Source organism: Lactuca virosa, chromosome 2 (assembly GCF_052849685.1).
Source record: "Lactuca virosa cultivar CGN04683 chromosome 2, Lactuca_virosa_CGN04683_v6, whole genome shotgun sequence".
Classification (NCBI taxonomy): Eukaryota; Viridiplantae; Streptophyta; class Magnoliopsida; order Asterales; family Asteraceae; genus Lactuca; species Lactuca virosa.
In genome coordinates this window covers 110725480-110747987 of record NC_136427.1, presented here as the reverse complement: position 1 = coordinate 110747987, position 22508 = coordinate 110725480, and the positions used below count along the sequence as shown (strand labels likewise).

General features: G+C 42.2%; 1 protein-coding gene across 1 annotated transcript in view; it reads right to left on the bottom strand.

Moving 5' to 3' along the window:
* Window positions 1-11216: 11216 nt before the first annotated feature.
* The window catches only part of HDA08 (histone deacetylase 8), a 28408-nt gene continuing 17116 nt past the window's right edge, over window positions 11217-22508 (bottom strand). The window contains exon 5 of the mRNA XM_079078317.1: window positions 11217-11274. Coding sequence (XP_078934443.1) covers window positions 11240-11274 — 35 coding nt within the window. The 3' untranslated portion in view covers window positions 11217-11239. The remainder of the gene's footprint in view (window positions 11275-22508) is intronic.

The following is a 22508-nucleotide window of genomic DNA, read 5'->3' as shown; positions in this document are numbered from 1 at the left end:
GGAGGGTTGCTGGAGCAAGTGGATAAGGTGAAGGGATGTTTGCCTTGGTTTGTGTGATGTGGATAAGGTTGGACCAATGAGAAAGTGACATATAGGAGGCAAGTGGGCACACTTGACCCACTTGTGGTGTAGAATACTCTTCTTATTGTAAAATAATGATTTATAATTAATAAATCCTTGAAAAATAATTAAAATAATAGTTCTGGGGGTTGAAAATGATAAAAATATGAATTTGGTGAAAAAATCCCGTCAAAAACGGGCTTAGGAGGCGAAACTAGTCGAAAACCGGACAATAGGAACCGAACCTGCGAGGTTCGGCTCTTAGGAGCTAGGAACCGAGAGGGAACCGAGAGTGGAGGAAGATCCGAAGATCCGAAGGGGAGGCCGAAGGTCCGAGGTTCGCATGGGGGAGCCGAGTCTCGGTCCTCGCTGCTGAGCTTCGGTCCGCTGAGGTTTCGGTCCGAGAGGCTTCTGACACCTTCGGTTCTGACAGGAGGGTTTCGGCTCCTAAGGGGAGTTTCTGTTCCTAAGAGGACTTTCGGTTCCTAAGAGGAGTTTCTGTTCCTAAGAGGACTTTCGGTTCCTAAGAGGAGTTTCGGTTCTATAAGGCTGTTTTTCGAGAAATCTTACCGTTTTGCGTGATTTTTGACCAAGTTAAGGGTCGGGATGACCCGGATGACCAGAAAAAGTTTGAGAGAGATTTTGGGAGAGATTTCACATACTTGGAGAGATTTCACATTCTTGGAGAGATTTGGGAGAGATTTCACATACTTGGAGAGATTTCACTTTCTTGGAGAGATTTGGGAGAGATTTCACATACTTGGAGAGATTTGGGAGAGATTTCACATACTTGGAGAGATTTCACATTTTTGGAGAGATTTGGGAGAGATTTCACATACTTGGAGAGATTTCACATTCTTGGAGAGATTTGGGAGAGATTTCACATACTTGGAGAGATTTGGGAGAGATTTCACATACTTGGAGAGATTTCACATTCTTAGAGAGATTTGGGAGAGATTTCACATACTTGGAGAGATTTCACATTCTTGGAGAGATTTGGGAGAGATTTCACATTCTTGGAGAGATTTCGGAGAGATTTCACATACTTGGAGAGATTTGGGAGAGATTTCACATACTTGGAGAGATTTCACATTCTTGGAGAGATTTGGGAGAGATTTCACATACTTGGAGAGATTTGGGAGAGATTTCACATACAAGTACTAGTTAAGTTTGACCGGTTTGACTTGTTGACTTTGACTTTGACTTTGACTTGGCCGAAATTGACGGTTGTCACAGGACATATGATCAATTTTGGGAGTGATATAGCCTGATCAACTAAATATTTCCAAGAAGTGATTAGCATGTGCCTAGGAATGGTTGTGGTGTTGCAACAAGTCTAAAAACTTACCAACACTACTACAATGAAAACATTAGAACATAACATAAACTTAAAATACTATAGGAGTATTTTGTGTTACTATAATTACTTATGTGCAAACTAAAAAGATCTTTATTAGTATGTCAATAGTTGCTGAGTGGATACGCAAAGGTTATATGTGATTAAGGTGTCATAGACTTAGAATCTGTGATCTTTGCTTTACTTCCTGTTCCTTGTTTGGTTGTGGACTTAGAGTTAGGATCACTTATTCGAAGGTCTATCCTATTTTGGTTACATATGACTGGTATGCACTACGCAAATGTTGGAGTAACTGGTAACGATCATCTTATAGTTATCTTAATTAGTACGTCTATTAATTATTTCTTTTACCCCTATTCTCGCGTAGATAACATGGCTGGATTCCATCCCCACGGCGACCCGTACTTCCCCAACCAAGGTAACGGAGGATGGCTCGATGATGAGCCAAAAGAGGAACATGCGATTCCATTGGATGATGACTTCGCAGAAGACTTTCCAGAGGATTCTGACCCAGAGCCAGAAGTCAATGATCAACCCCTGGTAGCTCCAATCCCAAATCCTAACCCTCGTCCGACTTTTCAAGGCCTGATGCCTCTGTAGGCGGAACACTTGGGAACATGGAGTCAACCCATGCCCTACAATGGAGACTGAAGTTTCTACAACCTGAGCGAGGGAGGCTCAGCGGACAGAATCCTACCTATTTTGGTTCGCAGGGTTGCCCGAAACGAAGAGCAGGGTAGGTCGGCCATCAACCGATTCATGGAGGTTGATGCCAATGCGGGAGTTAATACTGTCTGCATTCGTCGTCTTGAAGATGCTCGTGAGAGAGCTACGAGAGACAACGAGACATTGCTGCAAGAACTAGCTGAAACTCAAGCTGAAGTCATAGAGCTCCGAGTACGCCAACGAGTCTATGAGAGACACCTCCTTGACGTTGAGCGTCAGCTGGCTGAGTTGAGGGTTCGTCCGAGAGGTTCCCGTCGCCAGTAAGAGATGCTCTGCTCATCTTTTCATTTGATCTAAGGATTAGCCTTCTTATCTATGCTCTAAGTAGCACTTTTTCCTGTAATTTCCTGTTTATCTTAAAACCTTGGACTTTCAGTCTACTAGGTCTTTATTCTGTCAAATTTTCTTATTCTGGTTTGATGTAAGACCTACTCTTAGGTTATTTTTTCCGAACTTGTTACATCTGTAATACCAATATCATTGACAAATATCTAATATCATGGAAATTATTATCCAAATGCTTCCATCCTTCTATTGCTAGATCTCTATTCAATCATACTTTCGTCTGTTTACCTGGGCTATGGAGAGTTAGTCCATGATTTACTCTCATCATTCTCTATATTGAATACTTACCATTATCTTCATCTTTGCGATCTTATATCTACAAGATGCCTCCTCGTAGATCGCACAGACGCGCTACTCCAATAACTCCGAATCAAACTCTACCGCCTCCTCCACAATGCAATCCAGCGACTATCCAAGCTGCGGTAAATGCGGCTGTTACGGCAGCCCTAGCTCAGTTCAGTGCTAGTGGAACTAGCGGGAGTGGAACAAATGTTCATTCCACTCAAGGTGATGCTCCAGTGCGCTCTAGAGAGTGCTCGTATAAGGACTTCACAAACTGCAAACCCAGGACCTTCAATGGGAGTGGCGGAATCATTGCCCTCTCGCAATGGTTCTAGAAAACAGAGTCGATCTTCGAGATCTGCTCCTGTCCGGAAGGGAGCAAAGTTAAATTTGCTTCCTGCACCTTCGCGGACCGAGCCCTGACATGGTGAAATAGCTATGTCAAGTCACTAACTCTTATAGTGGCAAATGCTATAGGCTGGGAAGCTCTGAAGGAGCTCATGATCGAGGAATACTGCCCGAGGGGCGAAGTTCAAAAACTTGAATAGGAACTCTGGGGCCTAACCATGAAAGGCTCCGACATAGTCTCCTATACTGCCAGATTCAGCAATCTGGTGGCACTATGTCCATGAATGGTTCCTACTGAGGGAAAGAAGATTGAGAGGTGCATCTGGGGGCTGGTGCCTCCATTTCAGGGGAATGTCATAGCTTCAAACCCCACTACCTTCGACAGTGCCAATCGATTGGCACAGCGGCTCATTGATCATAGAGTCTGCACCCCGACAACAACAACAACCCTAGCCATCTTTAAACCCTCCAAAGCCGCTGACACCAAGCGGAAGTTCTGGGATAACAAGAAGAAGAACGCGACGCAGAACGCTGCCAAAAAGCAACAGGTCATGGTTGTTCATGCCGCGATAACACCTACTGCTACTGCGCCAATGAAGCAGTATGCTGGAAGCTTGCCTAAGTGCAACAAATGCAACTTCCACCATAATGGACCCTGCCGGGAAATGCAGTGCTCTAACTGCAATAGGAAAGGGCACACTGCCCGTTTCTACAAGTCTCCGGCAAGGCCAATCACCCAAGTCCCCGACGTTGGTGTGGGCCAGACTTGCTACGGATGTGGCAAGGTGGGCCACTATAAGAGAAACTACCCGAAGGCAGGGAATGTCGGCGGAGTGGGAAGAGTTTTGGCTATAGGCCACGAGGAAGCAGTTGCCGACCCCACAGTGGCCACTCGTATGTTTCTCCTCGATAACTCTTATGCATGCATTCTGTTTGATAGTGGAGTGGAGAGGAGTTTCGTGAACCAGAAATTTGCTCACTTGCTTAAACAAAAATCACGTGCACTTAAAGAACCGTTCACTGTAGAAATGGCTAACGGAAAGATAGAGTGCACTATTTGCATATACATAGGATGTACACTAACTCTAGATAGCCATTCTTTTCCAATCGACCTCATGACGGTCTCAATTAAAAGTTTCGACGTCATAATCGGTATGGATTGGTTGAGTTCTCATCGTGCCGACATCATGTGTTACGAAAAGGCCGTTCGCCTTAATCTACCGTCTAGCGAAACTCTAGTTATCTATGGCGACAAACCCGACATGAACCTTCGTATCATCTCGAGCATACAAGCCCAGAATGTCACGCATTCCTTGCTCATGTTGTCGATGTGAGCCAAGAGACGAAGGACATAAAGAACATCCCAGAAGTACGCGACCTTCCCGACATCTTTCCAGAAGAACTACCAGGATTACCTCCACAACGTCAAGTCGAGTTCAGAATCGACTTAGTTCCAGGGGCTACCCCAGTAGCCAAATCGCCCTATCGTCTAGCACCAGCTGAGATGCAGGAGCTATCCGGTCAACTTAACGAACTGCTCAGCAAGGGCTTTATTAGACCAAGCGTCCCACCCTGGGGAGCACCGGTCTTATTCGTGAAGAAGAAAGACGGATCGTTCTGTATGTGCATCGACTACAGAGAACTTAACAAGCTTACCATCAAGAATCGTTACCCTCTACCTCGCATAGACGACTTGTTTGACCAACTGCAAGGGACAAATTACTTTTCAAATATTGATCTGAGATCCGGGTATCACCGGTTACGAGTGTTAGAGGAGGATGTTCCGAAGACAACCTTCCGAACTCGTTATGGACACTACGAGTTTGTAGTGATGCCGTTCGGATTGACCAATGTGCCCGCAGTATTCATGGACTTAATGAATAGGGTGTGCCGTCCTTACTTGGATCAGTTCGTCATTGTATTCATTGATGACATACTTATCTACTCGCGTAGTAAGGAGGAGCTTAGCCAACATCTACGTCAGGTCTTAGAAACACTGCGATCAGAGAAGCTTTATGAGAAGTTCTCTAAATGCGAGTTTTGGATTCGAAGAGTCGAATTCTTGGGTCACGTGGTTAGTGAAGAAGGAATTCACGTGGATCCTTCCAAAATCAAAGCCATTGAGAACTGGTCAGGACCGAAGACGCCTACAGAAATTCATCAATTTCTAGGCCTCGCTGGCTACTATCACAGATTCATTGAGAACTTGTCTAGGATTGCGAAACCTCTTACAACATTGACCCAGAAGGGCGTGGCCTTTGACTGGGAATAGAAGCAAGAGAAAGCATTCCAAACGCCGAAGCGAGCCTTATGCACCGCACCGATACTGTCCCTCCCAGAAGGGATAGAAGACTTCATAGTTTATTGCGATGCATCCAACCAAGGGCTTGGCTGTGTTCTGATGCAACGAGGTAAGGTCATCGCCTATGCCTCAAGACAGCTAAAGACACACGAGGTCAACTACACCACACATGATCTTGAGTTAGGAGCAGTGGTATTTTCTCTGAAGACCTGGAGACACTATCTGTATGGTACAAAAAGCACTATCTTTACAGACCACAAAAGCCTACAACATATATTCGACTAGAAGGAGCTCAACATGAGACAACGACGGTGGGTCAAGCTACTCAGTGACTACGAATGCGAAATTCGTTATCATCCAGGCAAGGCCAACGTAGTAGCTGACGCCCTAAGTCAGAAAGAATACTCTGGTCGTAGAGTCAAATCATTGACTATGACTATCCATTCACACTTGTCCACACAAATTAAGGAGGCTTAGCTTGAAGCCTTGAAACCTGAAAATATGGCAGGTGAATCCCTGAGACGGATGGATAAAAACTTAAAAGTCAAGGGTGGCGGAGCCTTTTATCTCATGGATCGGATCTGGACACCGAAGCACGGTGGTTTCAGAGACTTGGTCATGACCGAAGTGCACAACACTCAATATTCCGTCCACCCAGGTTCAGATAAGATGTATCTGGATCTTAAAAAGCTATACTGGTGGCCTAACATGAAAGCAGAGATTGCTACCTTCGTGAGCAAGTGCCTTACTTGAGCCAATGTTAAGGTCGAATACCAGAAACCATCAGGTTTGCTACAACAACCGGAGATACCTGAATGGAAGTGGGAGCGGATCACGATGGACTTCATTACCAAGTTGCCCAAGACATCGGGTGGTCTCGATACCATATGGGTGATCGTAGACAAGTTAACAAAGTCCGCACACTTCCTGCCTATAAAAGAAACTGACAATATGGAGAAACTAACAAGAACCTACATTAGGGAGATCGTACGACTGCATGGTGTTCCCATATCCATTATCTCTGATAGAGATAGTAGATTCACTTCTAGGTTCTGGCAGTCGCTACAAAGTTCCCTAGGAACTTGGCTGGACATGAGTACAGCCTACCATCCGCAAACCGACGGACAAAGTAAGATGACTATTCAAACATTGGAAGATATGTTGCAAGCCTGTGTGATAGACTTTGGAAAGGCATGGGATACTCATTTACCCCTTGTCGAATTTTCCTACAATAACAGTTATCACACGAGCATAAAGGCTGCTCCATTTGAAGCCCTCTATGGCCGAAAGTGCAGATCCCCTCTATGATGGGCTGAGGTGGGCGACACTCAGTTAGCTAAAGGACAAGTTCCTGACAGCACTCTCACAGGTCCAGAGATCATACGGGAAACGACAGAGAAGATCGTTCAGATTCGTGAACGATTGAAAGCCTCTAGAGACCGACAGAAAAGCTACGCAGACAAGAGAAGGAAACCTTTGAAATTCTAGGTGGGCGACCGTGTTCTATTGAAGGTCTCACACTGGAAGGGCTTGATATGCTTCGGAAAGCGGGGAAAGCTAAATCCAAGATACGTAGGGCCTTTCGAGATTATCGCTAGAATCGGCCATGTACCTTACAAACTCAAACTACCTCGCGAACTTAGTAACGTACATTCTACTTTCCACGTCTTGAACTTGAAAAAGTGTCTGTCCGACGAGACTCTTGTAATCCCACTCGACGAGATCGAGATCAACGAGAGCCTCAACTTCGTGGAATAACCAGTAGAGATCATGGACCGAGAGGTCAAGGAAACGAAGCAAAGTTGTATCTCGATAGTGAAGGTTCGCTGGAATGCCAAGCGAGGACCTGAATTCACTTGGGAGCGCGAGGATCAAATGAAACAGAAATATCCACATCTTTTTACCTAGTTATTTATTAATTTGTAATTTCTTAAACTCTAATTTCGGGATGAAATTCTCTCTAACGGGGGGATGATGTGACAACCCGAAATTTCTATCTTGTATAGTCATTCAAATCAATCAAAGTCAGACTCGTTTCTACTATCTTTTAGCATTGTTTAGGGTCTGTTTGAGTGTTCTAAGCCTAATACATTCAAGGTTTGGGTTTAAAGGTAAATTAGCTTAACTTCATCGTGTTGCATTCGGGCCAAACACTCCTTCAAGAGGAGTGTACGGCCGCACACATGGGTGTACGGCCGTACACCCATGGTGGCCGTGAATTGATGCCTTTATGAAGGATAATCCTTCATTATTCTTCATTTCTTACACTTTCAACTCAAGAACTCTCAATTCTCTCTCAACTATCATCAAGCATTTCACCAAGAACACCTACTTGTTCTTGGGCCGTGAACTCCTTGGAAGCCTTCAAAAGTGTGAGTACCTCTTCTATTTACTAGTTAAACTTGCGAAACAATCGATTTTAGCCTTGAATCGTCATCAAAACGCATGAACATGAAGGGTGTACGGCCATACACACCTCATATGGTCGTAAACCCTTGTTTAGTGCATGTTTTGGCCTCAAACACTCCACATGTCCCCTCATAGGATCATAAACACTTAGTGGATGCTAGTTAAGGCCGTAAAACACCCATTTTCAATGCTTCATCCATGAGTGTACGGCTGTACACTCCATGACCGTACACTCATTGGCCGTACAGTCCATTACCGTACACGCCTTGGCCGTACACACCCTAGTGTGGCCGTAAACCCCTTTGATGCAATCATATGTGATTGTAACACTTCAATCTAAGTGTTTCCTAGTCTATAAGGTGGTTTCCTTGCATGATTAGTTGTTTATACACTAATTATATTCATATATGTGTCATTATATGCTTATTAGGATCCGTTTGTGCTCGAGGCTTCACTTGACACTTAGCATCCTATATCGATCTTTCATTCGTATCACTCATTACAGGTGAGTTCATACCCCTAACTTATCTTTTAAATGATTTTAAATGCTTTTATGGGGGGGGGGGAATACAAGTAGAAACTTATAGTTATTGTATCAATCATATGTGATTAATAACTATCAAACAAATGGATTTCTTATACTTCAAACTGTGTTATCAAGCAAACTGCTTCAAATCGTTTTATAAACTCTTTTATATGTTAAACTCTTTATCAAACTCTTTTAAACTTATATCTTGCCAAAATCATGTCTATATGGATATAGTTATATAAGTAGGATTGAAAGGGCTTAGGACTGATAACTCGCCTTATTTCCTGTTCCTTGTTTGGTTGTGGACTTAGGGTATCGGTTGTTTGTCCGAATGTCGTCTGAATCTTAGTTATATATTATGTATATGTATATGGATATAAAGGTTCTTCGTTCAGTTCAATACCTTTGGGTAGCAAAGGTGTACAAACATGTTCAGTCATACAAACAACATTACTAGTAAACTATAATAGGTATAGTTTAGGAAGTCACTACTTACTATTTCTAGAACAATGAAACATACAAGAGTCAATTCATATATGAGTCAGTTCAAACATACTATAACGAGAAACAATACATACTATAACGAGAAACAGTACATACTATAACGAGAAACAGTACATACTATACACCAGAGAACATACTATACACTAGACAGAGAGAACATACTATACAAATACAAGAATACTATAACAATAATGTGAGCCACTACTTCATGGCATGGCAATATACTGTTGTGTCACGTTTTGTACCCAGAGTCTCCTGGAGGGAGAGCGTGAATTTGTGTATAGATCTATACGGGATTGACCATCCTACACCTTGCTGCTAGCTATAGTGGGACCTGCAGGTCTACGGGTGACGAATGTCATATCATTTCGACGTCTTCGAACGTCGTGTACCACTAGTCAATCAAGTATGGTTACAATCTTATCACATTTGAACTTAAATAAACAAACAGGTTGAAGGTGGTTAGTACATTGGTAGTTACTTAGATAAAACTACAGTATATCTTCATTTTCCCATTTCATTCACATTGTGATCTTCTCACATAAACGGTAATGAAAACTATATTTTGGTAATGATAGTCAAACTTTGGGAAAATACTCCATTTTACAAAAGAACAAACATAAAGAACAGTTGGGTCTTGCTAGAAGACTACTTTGGTACAAAATATAGGATTTTCTAGGAAGTTTACAAACATTTGCATCAAACGCTTACAAACTTTTACATCAAACATTTTCAAGCACTTTATTCAAACTTATACAAACAATGACACTAAAATACTTATGAACTCACCAGCTTTAATGCTGATCTACGCTTTCAAAATAACTTGTATTCTCAGTTCACCAGTAGACAGGTACCGATGACCAGGTTTTGAGAAGGATGGAGCACGTTCAAGACTCATCTCTTATTTTGATTCTTATTTTTGGTGTCTTATAAACTATTCAGAACACACTTGTATTAAATTATACTATTAATGCAATGGATGATGTTGTTGCTTGTTTTACTATTATGCATTGTTATGATACTGTACATGACGTCCTCCGCCCCCGAACGTTTCCGCCGTTCTGGTTTGGGGGTGTGACACTCACCACCGGAGCCAGGACCAAACCCCGGTCCTTCCCCATGCGTGCTCATCCTCATTCTGCAAAGCAGCTATTCCCACGGTCCAAGCATAACTAAGGATTCTCCTTCCCATAAGCTTCTTAGATTCTCCAAGACTCTCGCCGATTCGAGTATGGATCCTGTGATTTTAGTAGTACGGGCCCAATACTACCTTCCACACCTATCCATACTTTCCTTAACAATCATCCTGAATCCACTAAATCACCTACTCCACTGATGCACCAAATATCCGCTAAACAGCAGCACGATACCCACCGAAGTAACTCCTAGGTTCCCAACCTCACCGAACCGCCCCACCAGAGCTTATCCTAGGCTTTCGTAGGTTCCCAACCTCGTCGTGCCATTAGCTGCTGAAGAACTCCTCTTGAAACCAACCATCCACTTCCTGAATATCGTCATATTCACTTAGTGGTTGACTCCCATCATTCAAGAGTTCTACAAAGCACAAAGCAAGCAGCATTCATGCAGTAGCACTCCGATCCAAAGAACTATCATAGAACATTCGAACCACATCCCACAAATCATGATATCCAAGTCCATCCCCACTGTCTGCTGCCTTATGCATGCAAATTATACACAGAACATGATCTAATAGACTCTACCCTAGGACCACAACCATACAAGGAACAGGAAATAAGGCCAAATCAGTTATTCTAGGGCTATAAGATCCTAACCGTATATAATTTTCAAAGCATACACTTAGCAATTACCAATATCAATAATCATTCTCATTCTAGCATGGCATCCGGTATCCCCAAGACTACAAGCATCACATATCAGGCCAATCTATCGTCGACTACTTAGCACTAGCATGCAAGTCTACCAGCTCATACAACATATAAAGGCATCCTTCCTAGCCCTAACTAGCATGCGATTCTCAGATTCATAAATCAAGTCGTAACAGATAACATATATGGGTATTTTGGGGAAACTTACTTGAGCTCTGCTAATTGCATGCACCACACCGTTTCTTGTCTTAGAAAACTTTTTCCTTGGAAACAATTTTCTTTTTTGAAAACTTTACAAATCCTCAATTTGAGTTCAGACTCACCCGGAAGTATGTCCGAATCCCTCAAACCAAGGCTCTGATACCAACTTGTAACGACCCAAAAATCAAGGGTAAAAATTTCATTTTTATTATAGTCAAAACATAGATATCATTTAATTCAGACATTTCAAAAACAGAGTTAATTAAAACATTTATCCGAGTTCATCTCAAAATCACTTATTGCGGAAAACATGGGTGTGTGCGCTGCGATCAAGCCGGGTCCTTCCTTTCCAAACCGATAATACCTGAAACCATAAACAAAATTGTAAGCACGAAGCTTAGTGAGTTCCCCAGAGCATACCCCACACAATCCACATAACCACATAATCCATATTAGCTATACCAGCTACATATACCATATCGATCACATGAGCCATATAAGTTACATATAAGGATGCCATGGAAACCCTCCAAGGTCTTATACTGGGTGCCATGGGAACCCCCACGTGGTCTTAGCCCACTACCATATAAACCATACATACAACATACAGGATGCCAAATAAACCTTACATACAAACATATAAGGATGCCCTGGAAACCCTCCAGGGTCTTACTTTGGGTGCCTCGGGAACCCCCGAGGTCTTAGCCCAATGGATGCCTTGGAAACCCTCCAGGGTCTTACTCCAGGTGCCTCGGGAACCCCCCCCCCCCCCCCCCGGAGGTCTTAGCCCAAGGATGCCATGGAAACCCTCCAAGGTCCCACACCCAAGTGCCTTGGGAACCCCCCCCCCCCCCCCCCCCCCGAGGTCTTTACTAAGGATGCCTTGGAAACCCTCCAAGGTCTTACACACAAGTACCCCAGGAACCCCCCGAGGTCTTTCATGCAAGTATCACAAACAACAAGCATTTCACATGTCCCTTAACCAACTAGCATATCACATAACAAATGATGGGCTAGCCTTGGTGCCTTAGACCCGTTGGTATGGTGAGGAGACTCACCTCGAATGTAGAAACTTCCCGAATGAAATCCTTAGCTGCTGCCTTGCCAGCTTCCCGAGCTATCACTACCAATCAAATACACCCAATTAGCAGTTGGGGTTCTAATACATAACTATAACTTCATACCTGGGGTAAAAGACCATTTTACCCCTAACATATCCCTTGACCAAAACTATGGCCCAAACTATACTCTGAAAGGCCCAAAGGCCAATTAATCCACCAATGGCCCAATTTTCCAAATTGGACCCAAACCTCCCCAATGGACCTTATCCTAAAACCAGATAATTTCCTTAGTCCATAACCTTGATCCCAATTGGCCCATGAAGGCCCACAACAACGTAGTCCAAGCCATGGCCCAAACTGAGGCCCACAATTGCGAAGTCCATTTCTATATTGGGCCACAAGGCCCAATAGACCCAACTATTCCAATATTGGCCCAAAGATACATTCAGGCCCAATTACCAGCAAATCCAGGCCCAAAGCCATTAGTGCCCAAAGGTCCGAAGTCCAGTAAGGCCCAAGTTTTAATGGGAGCGTACGCCCAACGTACCTCTTCTGTACGCTTAGCGTACTGGGAAAAAGGGTTGTACGTGCATCGTACTTCATAGTACGCCCAGCGTACAAACCACTTATGCACAAAATCCAATAAGTGCTTAATACTTGAAGACTTTACGTCCCAAACTCAGATCTAGGTCGTTTGATGAGTCCTAAGGCATAAAGTTTGCAACTTTATGCCTTTGCATGCTCCATATGCTGCTCACAACCCATTAAGACCTTTCCAAAGGTCTTAACTCATGCATGAGGTCAAAACAACCAACAAGCTTGTATTTTTATGGTAAGAACAAGCTAAAGGACCTCAGATCTACTCTTCCTAAGCTCCGGAGTTGCTCAAATCCCAAGAGATGACTTATGAACTCAATAGGGACAATAGGGAAAACCCTAACTAGATCAAATGAATAAGATGGCAAGATCAAGACTTTATACCTTCAAAATCTCTTCAAGGTGAACTAGATGCAGATTCTTGAAGCCCAATGCCACTCCAAGCTTGCTTAGCAATCCCTTCTTCTTAAATAAGCCCCAAAATGGCCACCAACACACTTATATGCTCCAAAATCACACTCTCAAAGGAAAACTGAGGTAAAGGGATGAAATGAGGCTCTAGAGGCGGATTAGGGTTTAGTACCAATGACTTAAGGATTTTTAAATAGGTGTCAAGTCCGAATTTTAGGGTTTTCTATCTGACCCTCGTACGCCCATCGTACCTTCTCGTATGCCCCACGTACGAGGTCGCGCACCCGATCCAATCCTTGCTTATACGCTACGCGTTCCTATCCATGCCTCGCATAATTCCTTTCTCTCGATACGCCCTGCGTACCACCTTGGTACGCACCGCGTACTAGGGCTTTTTCCAAAAACCCTAATTCTTCCGAAGACTAAAACTCACTCGATATAACCCCGATCCCAGCCATCCATATATCTATAGAAAGGTATCGAGACGTCCAACACTAATATCAATTCCTGCCTGCCCTACAACATCCCGAACTAAAATATACTTTCCATAAATGTCCGAGCTGATAAATTACCAAAATACCCTTTGGTCAAAAAACTCCAACTGAATACCCGAACAACTAAGATAAATTATCTAACTCCAATTGGGTCCAAACTCAAACCCTCGAGGTTCCAAAGCCTGATAACACCCAGCCCTCTGATCACCAATTCAAATTGGGAACAATTCAAAACAGGATGTTACAAGAATCGGATATGAGAATTGGAACTTATGGAACCAATGGGAAGTGGATTAATCCATTAAGCTGGAATGTTCAGTTTTCACGGTGTGTGTGACAACCGCCAAAACTCAGGTTAGGACTCATCTAAAACCTTGTCATTTCCATGCATTACAACAACTTGACTTTAGATGCAACAAGTTGAGCTGGATCGCGACTTAATAGATCCCTCAGAACAGGTAGTGTAACTTAACTTGTACTAAGCAGTACACATCACATCCTTCCTTGGTCACTTTTGAAAACCATTTTTAAAACTTTTGCAGTTCCTTAGTTTGAGTTTGGATTCACGCGAGTGTTCCTCCAATTCACTCAAACCAAGGCTCTGATACCAACTTGTAACATCTCAAAAATCACAACAAATTTAAACTTTTCAAAAACAACCCATTTACTCAAAAAGTGTTTACATAACCATTGTTTCCAAAAAGATTATTTAAAATCAGAGTCTCTCAAGATCCAACAACATAAAACCAAGGATGTGTATTGTAACATTTGATTCCAGGTACGCTCTTCTTTGGTCCTTTAAGTTTGAAAATTTTACGAAAATGGTCCCTCGTACGTTGGGCGTACGTTTGGTACGCTTAGCGTACATGCGCGTATGGAGTCGGGGAACTTAACCATGTACGTTGGGTGTACGTGGTGTACACGGGGCATACGGCAGCCAAGACCAAACCCTAATTTTTAGGGCATGAGCCCTATTTAAACATCATTATGGCTTTTGGACACTCACCCTCATCAGCCTCCACTGTTCATTACGTCCCATTGAAACCCTAGTTCATCCTTTGAGTGTTCTTGAGCTTTGAAGTGACTTTTGTGGCATTTTTGGTGTGTATTCAAGAAGAAGGAACTTGGACACCAAGCATTTGTTGAGGTTGAGCTTCTAGATCCAGAGTCTTCATCAACTTTAGGAACAAAAGAAGGTATAAAGTTCTTACCTTGATGATTCATTTGATAGTTCGAATTTAGGGCTTGTTTATGAGCTTTATTTGGTCCCATGGGTTCTCTTTGTGAGTTTGGGTAACTCCAGGAGTTAGAGGTGTTAGATCTCAGTCCCTTTGTTGTTATAGATGCATAAAAATGTCATCTTGATGGTTGATATGAGTCCATGCATGAATTTGAGTCCTTAATATGAGCTTTGACTGATAAAAATGGATATTGGGTTCCATTAAGACATGCTAAGGGTTAAAGTTGCCAACTTTATGTATTAGAACCCTAAAATGGACGAGATCTGAAAGTTGGACTTAATGGATGAACAGATTAAGAACTTATTGGCTTAAGGTGGCAAGCAGCCCAGTACGTGGGGCGTACCAAGGGGTACGCTGCGCGTACTGGTGGGTGGTCGAGTACACCAAGCGTATAATGCGTACGCCGCGCGTACGCCTTGCAGAGGCTTTCCCTTGGGCTTTTGGTCTTCAGTTGGGCTTTGGACTTTTGGGCCTTAGTTAGGCTTTGGCCATTAGACAGTTTGATGTATGAGTGGGCCTTAGGATTTCGTTATTGGGCCTTAAGTTGCTTGATTTGGGACGTTTTGGGCTTTAGGGTCCATTATTGTGTTATTGGGCCAAGTTTGGTTAGGCCCATTATGGGAAGGGTAAAATGGGCTTTCATCTTAGGAATTAGTCTCACGGTTGTGGTTTATAACCTATTTCTGATTAGGATGATTTGTTTGTGTTCAGTGTAGGATCTTCCAGTTCGGTAACCGAGCAGTTAGTTATTTATCAGCAGACTGAGGTGAGTTTTTTCACTGTATCAATGGGTCGAAGGCACCAAGGTCGGTCCATTATTTGTGATATAGGGTGTTAGCTATATTTGTGATATGTGTATGAAAGACCAGGATTTGGCCCCTGACAATTGTATGAAAGACCAGGATTTGGCCCCTGGCATCTGTATGAAAGACTAGGATCTGGCCCTTGGCAACTGTATGGAAGACCGGGATTTAGACCTCGGTAGGAAATTACTTGTAAGACTATGGTTTGGACCATATCACTATCTTAATTATGTCTGGTATGTGGTACTTTGGGGAAACTCACTAAACTTTTGCTTACAGTTTATGTTTGTGGTTTCAAGTATTTCCGGTACTAAGGGGAAGGGCCCGACGTGATGGCACAACATTATCTCCTCATTATTGTCCGCACTTTTGGATATTGTACTCTGATGAATTGACATTGTTATTATGTGATGGTTTTGGAATAATGTGATGATTGTAACTCTTGCTTTAAAATGAAAATTTGTATCCTTGTTTTTGGGTCATTACATGTACGGTCACGCCTTCGCCTTGCCACGGTCCTCAGAAGTACCTAAAACAAAACTAAAACTGTAAGTCAACGCTTAGTGAGTTTCCCCCAAAGTAACACCACATAAACATAACAAAAAACAACATGCATACAAAGCCTTCGGCATAACTGGACCGCCTCACCAGGCCCTCAGCCTATCTGGATTGCTCTCTAGGCCTTCGGTCTGACTGGTCTGCCTAGCAGGCCTTCAGTCTATCCGGACCGCCCTGGGTGTCTTAGCCTTCAGTCTAAGTTGGTCTGCCTCAACCCAGTAAACCATCACATATCAACATACACCATAACAATCAATAGCCAACAGATGCAGGTAATCATACAGATCTAACATATCACTACAACATAGCAACATCCTATATATCAGGATAAAGATCTAACAGATCACTACAACATAGCAACATCCTATATATCAGGATACAAATCTAATAGATCACTACAGAATAGCAACATCCTATATATCAGGATACAATCCAATGACCCGGCCTTGGTGTCTTCGATCCGTAAGTACAGTGAGGAAAACTCACCTCTCAATCTGAATAAAGTTTGAATGAATCTCTGCTTCGACAACCGGCACTACTCGACTCTTAATAATCAAAACATTTCCCATTCTAGATTAATAAAGATTCCCAAAATACCCTTGGTCAACTTGGTCAAAGGTCAAAAGTCAAGTCAACACCCAGCCGAGTCAACCCAGCCGAGTTGACCCAGCTGAGTGCGATGGGCGTAATCCTCTATACACGGGGCGTACTCGTTGGCTGACCAGGTGACAGGGCTCTGACCGCGTACGCGCGACGTACCACTTGGTACGCCGGCGTACGCACTTGGTTAGCTCTTTTCCCGTTAGGAGATTATTACGTCCAGTCCTTACGTCCAAAGTCAAATCCAAGCCCCAAATAACGTCCTTGACCATAAAGTTTTTAACTTTATAGTCTTGCATGGCCAAAAAGTGCTTAAATACTAAAGACCTCATCTACTTAACCTATTAAGACCTTGTAGTACTTGCATAGAAGGGAATAAATGATCACGTCCACATTTTTATGTCTCTAGGCACCTCAAAACGTCTGAAAGGACGGCTTAAATGGATTGAAGAAGATCATACTCAAAATACCCAACTATTGGGACCAAAAGGACACAAATTCAAGGATAACATATATCTATGATTATCTTTCATCAAGTTCAAATCTTTTTACCTTAAGGTGATGACAAATGATGATAAGATTCTACATCCAAAGAGTCTTACTCCTCCAATATGATCTTCTCCTCTCCTTCAAGGTGACCAAAACACACACTCAAAACTCAAAATAGCTCAAAGATGGATTAGGGTTTGTTTAGGGACGAGGGTAAGCTGGAGGCTGATCAAAGATGGTGAGTTGGGGGGACTTAAGGATGTTTAAATAGGGTCCAAACCTAAAAATTAGGGTTTGTGGCTCACCTACGTACGCCCTGCGTACTCTAGGATTATGCCCCGCTTACATGTGTCCGTCCCAAATATTACAAAAACGCCACTATGGGCCAATTTACAAACTTTCTCATGCACAAGGGCCAAAATGCAATATTTCTTCATACTAGGGCTAAAAGTAAAAATACCTCATCATCAGGTGGTTACAAATCAATTCGCCCGCCATTAACAAAGCTTCGGCCATATTTAAAATCAAATCCAAAAGAAAATGCGATGAAAACTCAAATCCAAAATAAAATGCCTCATGAAATCAAATCTGTCACAACTAGCAATTTCGGTTCGTGATTGTTCGCATGCACCAACACTCTTTTTATGTAACATGATTTAAATAGATTATGTTAAGTTAAAGATGAATGTATTTTTAGTATATCCATAAGCAAAACATGTGAAATATTGTAGCAACACTTTATTAAATTTCATAATAAACCAAGAAGGACCAAAGTTGTACTTTTGAGGGAAGCTAATTAGGTGTTCGGCCATGATCTTCCCAAGACCGAACACACCTTGTAAAGGGTGATATAGGCCTTATCAAAACGGAACACTCCCTCTTGAATGGGCCTTAAGACCGAATTCTCCATATAAGCCCAACAAGAAACCGAATTTCTAATATATATATATACATATATATGGACCGAATTCTCTTTGAATTGGGGTAAAATCGGTCATGCTTGGGATATTTATTATGTGTTCGGTCAATTCAAGGACTTCCAGTGAGATATCAATTGTTTAATATATTTCATGTACGTAAAAGTTATCCTGGGAAACTAAAACCGGCCATACCTTGAATAGATTAATATGTGTTCGGTCAAAATCAAAGATTTTTCAGTGGGATATCAATTGTTTATTAGATATCAATACATAAAAGGTGCATTGGAAACAAATGTCGGCCTTACCTCTTCTTATCCACCGAATTTCAATGAAAATTTCCCAAATATCCAACATGCATTCATGCCACTTCTACATCTTGTACCTACGACTAAATACTTATTCAATTCATTTGCAATTTATTCTTTTCTCTCATTTCCTCATTGATACTCTATCTACTTTCAAACTCTCTCAAGAACAAGGGTTAAGTGCTTCAAATACTTCCAGCCTCTAAGTAATTCCTAGGATTTTGGTAAGTTATTTCCACAAACTTCTAGTGTTTTTACACATATATGTGTTCATTTCATTTCCTTTACACACAAAAATTTTGTATGTGACTCTTCATAAGGTGTTAGAGACTTCAAGTGTTCTTCAAGAAAAATCTTAGTGTTTGGCTCAACAAACTCTACTCCACACTTCAAAACCCTCTCACAAAACACCCAAGGTGAGCTTCATACCCCTTATTTTCGTGTTTTTGTACCTTTAGGAGGGGAATACAAGCTTAGTTTTGTGTTTGATCTTAGTATTTATGCTTGCATGTGTATATTTTCATGCTATTATGTGTGGAATGCTATGAACTCTTAGTAAACCTCCATGAACTCAAGATTTCATCATGTTTTGAAGTGATTACCAAATAAGTTACATTATGTTGTTTCATAAAATAGTTGGACATGATAAATATATTTACAAGTTACCCTGAAACTACAAGAAAATACAAGAAATGACCTTATTTGTCAAATAAGTGAAAAATGGGCTAAAATGAGCATTTTGAACAAGATGGATCTTTTATGTCATTTTCGGTTTTAAAGAGACTAAAATGGTTATTTTCGTAAAAATGGACCTTTTATGTCATCTCCGGTATTTTTGGACCAAAATGGACATTTTTGATAAAATGGACCAAGTATGACAAATTTCACTTAAAATGGGCCAATAATGTCATTTTTACTATAAATGTGTCCAAAATGCCCTTTTAACACTAATTAGACTAAAACGTTCATTTCTGTTTACAAGTGGGTTTCTTATATCATTTTACCCTAATTGGGCCGGTTACATTCAGTACATGTTAATTGGGCCTTACGACGCACTTTACGCTAATCAGACCCACAACAAATAAATACTTGACATTTCGATAAAAACAAATTGTATTTTATCATTAATGTTTCGTAAACAATTACATACTCGGAAAATTATTTATAGTACGAGATACAATATTCGCGTAAACTTAGTTAAGGCTCTTGTGAGACACGCCTTCATTCGTACCTATCTAGCGTACACCGTAAGCCTTGTAGTTATAACCAGAGTCTCCTGGAGGGAGAGCGCGAATTTGTGTATAGATCTATACGGGGCTGACACCCCCGCACCTGAGCTGTGCGCTACAGCTAGACGGGCCAATCTAGGGTGACAAATATCTTACCTAACGAGACGCCTGAAGAATGTCATGGCAGACATATCAGTCATATCAAGCATGGTTATAGCGACTCACATAGAGAATAACAACAAATAAATTTATGAATTATACATACTAAACTCTTGATACATTGTGCGAACTATACATTTACTACATTACTCGGGTCTTAGGGTCTAGTCCACAACTTTTCATTTATGCAGAAAATATAGGATTTTCTGGGGAAACGCTTTTCATACATTGTCAGACAAGATCACACATGCTCTAATACATGATTTGAAACAAAACTTACAAACCATTTTTACAGAAAATATCGGATTTTCTGGTGTTTACAAACTACTACAAACTTTTCTTACAAACATGCTTATGAACTCACCAACATTTTATATGTTGACGCTTTTCAAAATAACTTGTATTTTCAGGGACTCGCTAACCAAGTTGGTCGTCAAGAAATGTGGATTTTTGTTGTAATTTGTTGTCGGCATACATTTAATATTTTTGGGGAATGTAATTTGTGACAAACACACTTATGTAAAAACTATGATGGTTGTTTAAGTTCATGTACGATGATGATGTTGTCTTTGATTCATTTATATACACTGTGATGATATTACAAGATGAAGTCACCCAACCCCCAGACGTTTCCACCGTTTCTCCGGTTCGGGGGTGTGACAGATTGGTATCAGAGCAATGTTTATAGTAAATTGGCATATCTAATCATACAGGATATGCAACTATAAATACATTGGGACTAAAATACTCTGAACAAAAATAAAATACATACCTATGTGTGCATTTTAGGGTACTGTCACAATAAGAAACAATAAAAGTCTTTAGAGGAGTTGAACATCGTGGTTAAACCCGGGCAGTTATGTAATCGTATTGGGGGTAAATATAGTCTGATCAACTATATTTATTTAAAATACGACCAACATATGCTTGGGAGTGATCGTGGTGGGCAGTCAATCTAGAAAGTTACCAACTCTAAATCCAAAAAGTTCTAAGGAACCCAAACATAAACAATTGAAATACTATAGGAGTATTCTTACATACTATCCATTTTCTTGCATTCATATAGTTATGTGCAGACTCTATGGCTGGATTTCATTTACCCGAAGATCCTTACTTCCCCAACCAGGGGAACGGAGGATGGCTAGAGCTGGAACCGAAGGAAGAACCGGAGGAGGAACTAGAAGAAGAACCTGAAGAAGGACAAGCAGAACCGGTGGCGGACTCAGAGGAGGGGGAGTCTGACGGTGACGATGCAGATGACTCGGACGCGGAGTCTGAAGTCATCAATCCACCCTACGTGGCCAGAGTGCCCCCGCACAGGATGGGTCCCAACAGCCGTACGCCCCCATGGGCACATGAGATCTAGAGGTGGAGTCGCCAACAGGGGGTGCGTCCCCCATTCGGCATGAACCGGGACTATTACGACCTGAGTCACGGCGGACCTGCGGATCGAGCCCTACCAGTAATGGTCAGGAGGACGCGAGATATAGGTGAGCAGGCACAGACGACAGTCGTTCAGATGGTTGCAATGAGATTTGCGGTTGAGCGCACAGAGAGAATGACTCACGAGGTGGTTAGGGACTATCAGGCGAGACAAACAGCGTTGGAGGCCCGGCTACGAGCCACCGAGCATCATCTGGCCAGACTTCAGGGTGCATCCACCTCATCATCAGCACCACCAGACACTTCCCGCCGCGACTAGGATCAGCTCCACCCTCTACCACTATTGTTATAGTTCTCTTTTATGCACTATCGTATGTAGGACTGACTTTATGATTAAGTGACTACGCTGCCCATAAAGTCGTTATGCTGTCGGATCATATATGTCTCTATGTACTGTACGCCGTCCAAGGCAAATTTTCACGTATTGCACTATAAATTGTATCATGAATGAAATAGTTCTATGTTTTGTTTGTGATGCTGTGATCTGCTATGTGTTCTATTTTCCTTGATTCATGATATTATACAGATTCACTTATATGTACAACCGAAAACACTACAATCTCTAGACAATAGCAATGTGTTCATTGTCCTCTGTACCATGACAGAAGATGCCTAGGAGACCAATTCGCAAGAATAACAACACGGCGCCACCACCCCCGCCTCCGCCAGAGGTGAACTCTGCTGCCTTCCAAGCAACAGTCTCGGCTGCAGTCACAACAGCCTTTGCACACATTCAAACTGGGAACAATGGTGGCGGTAACGGTCAAGGAACTGGAAGCTCGAACCAATGAATGAACCAAGGTCCTACCAAAGCATGTACCTACAAAGACCTCTCGAATGCCAAACCTCGAACGTTCAATGGAACCGGCGGCGTGATAGCCTTGAAGCACTGGATTGAGAAGATCGAGTCGGTCATTGAAATCTGCGAATGTCTGGAAGAAAACAAAGTAAAATTTGCAGCTTGCACATTTGTTAACCAAGCCCTATCCTGGTGGAATGGTCATGTGGAGGCCATGACCTTGTCGGTCGCAAACGTCATGCCTTGGGGAGAACTTAAAGAGATGTTGATGACAGAGTACTGTCCCTGTGGGGAAGTACAGAAATTGGAGCGGGAGTTATGGAACCTCACAGTACAAAACTCAGACATCAAGGCGTACATCTCAAGGTTCAGTGAATTAGCCCTTCTGTGCCCGAGTATGATCACATCAGAGGGAAAGAAGGTTGAGCGGTTCATTTGGGGATTAACTTCCCCAATCCAAGGAAACGTGATTGCAGCAAACCCTGAGAC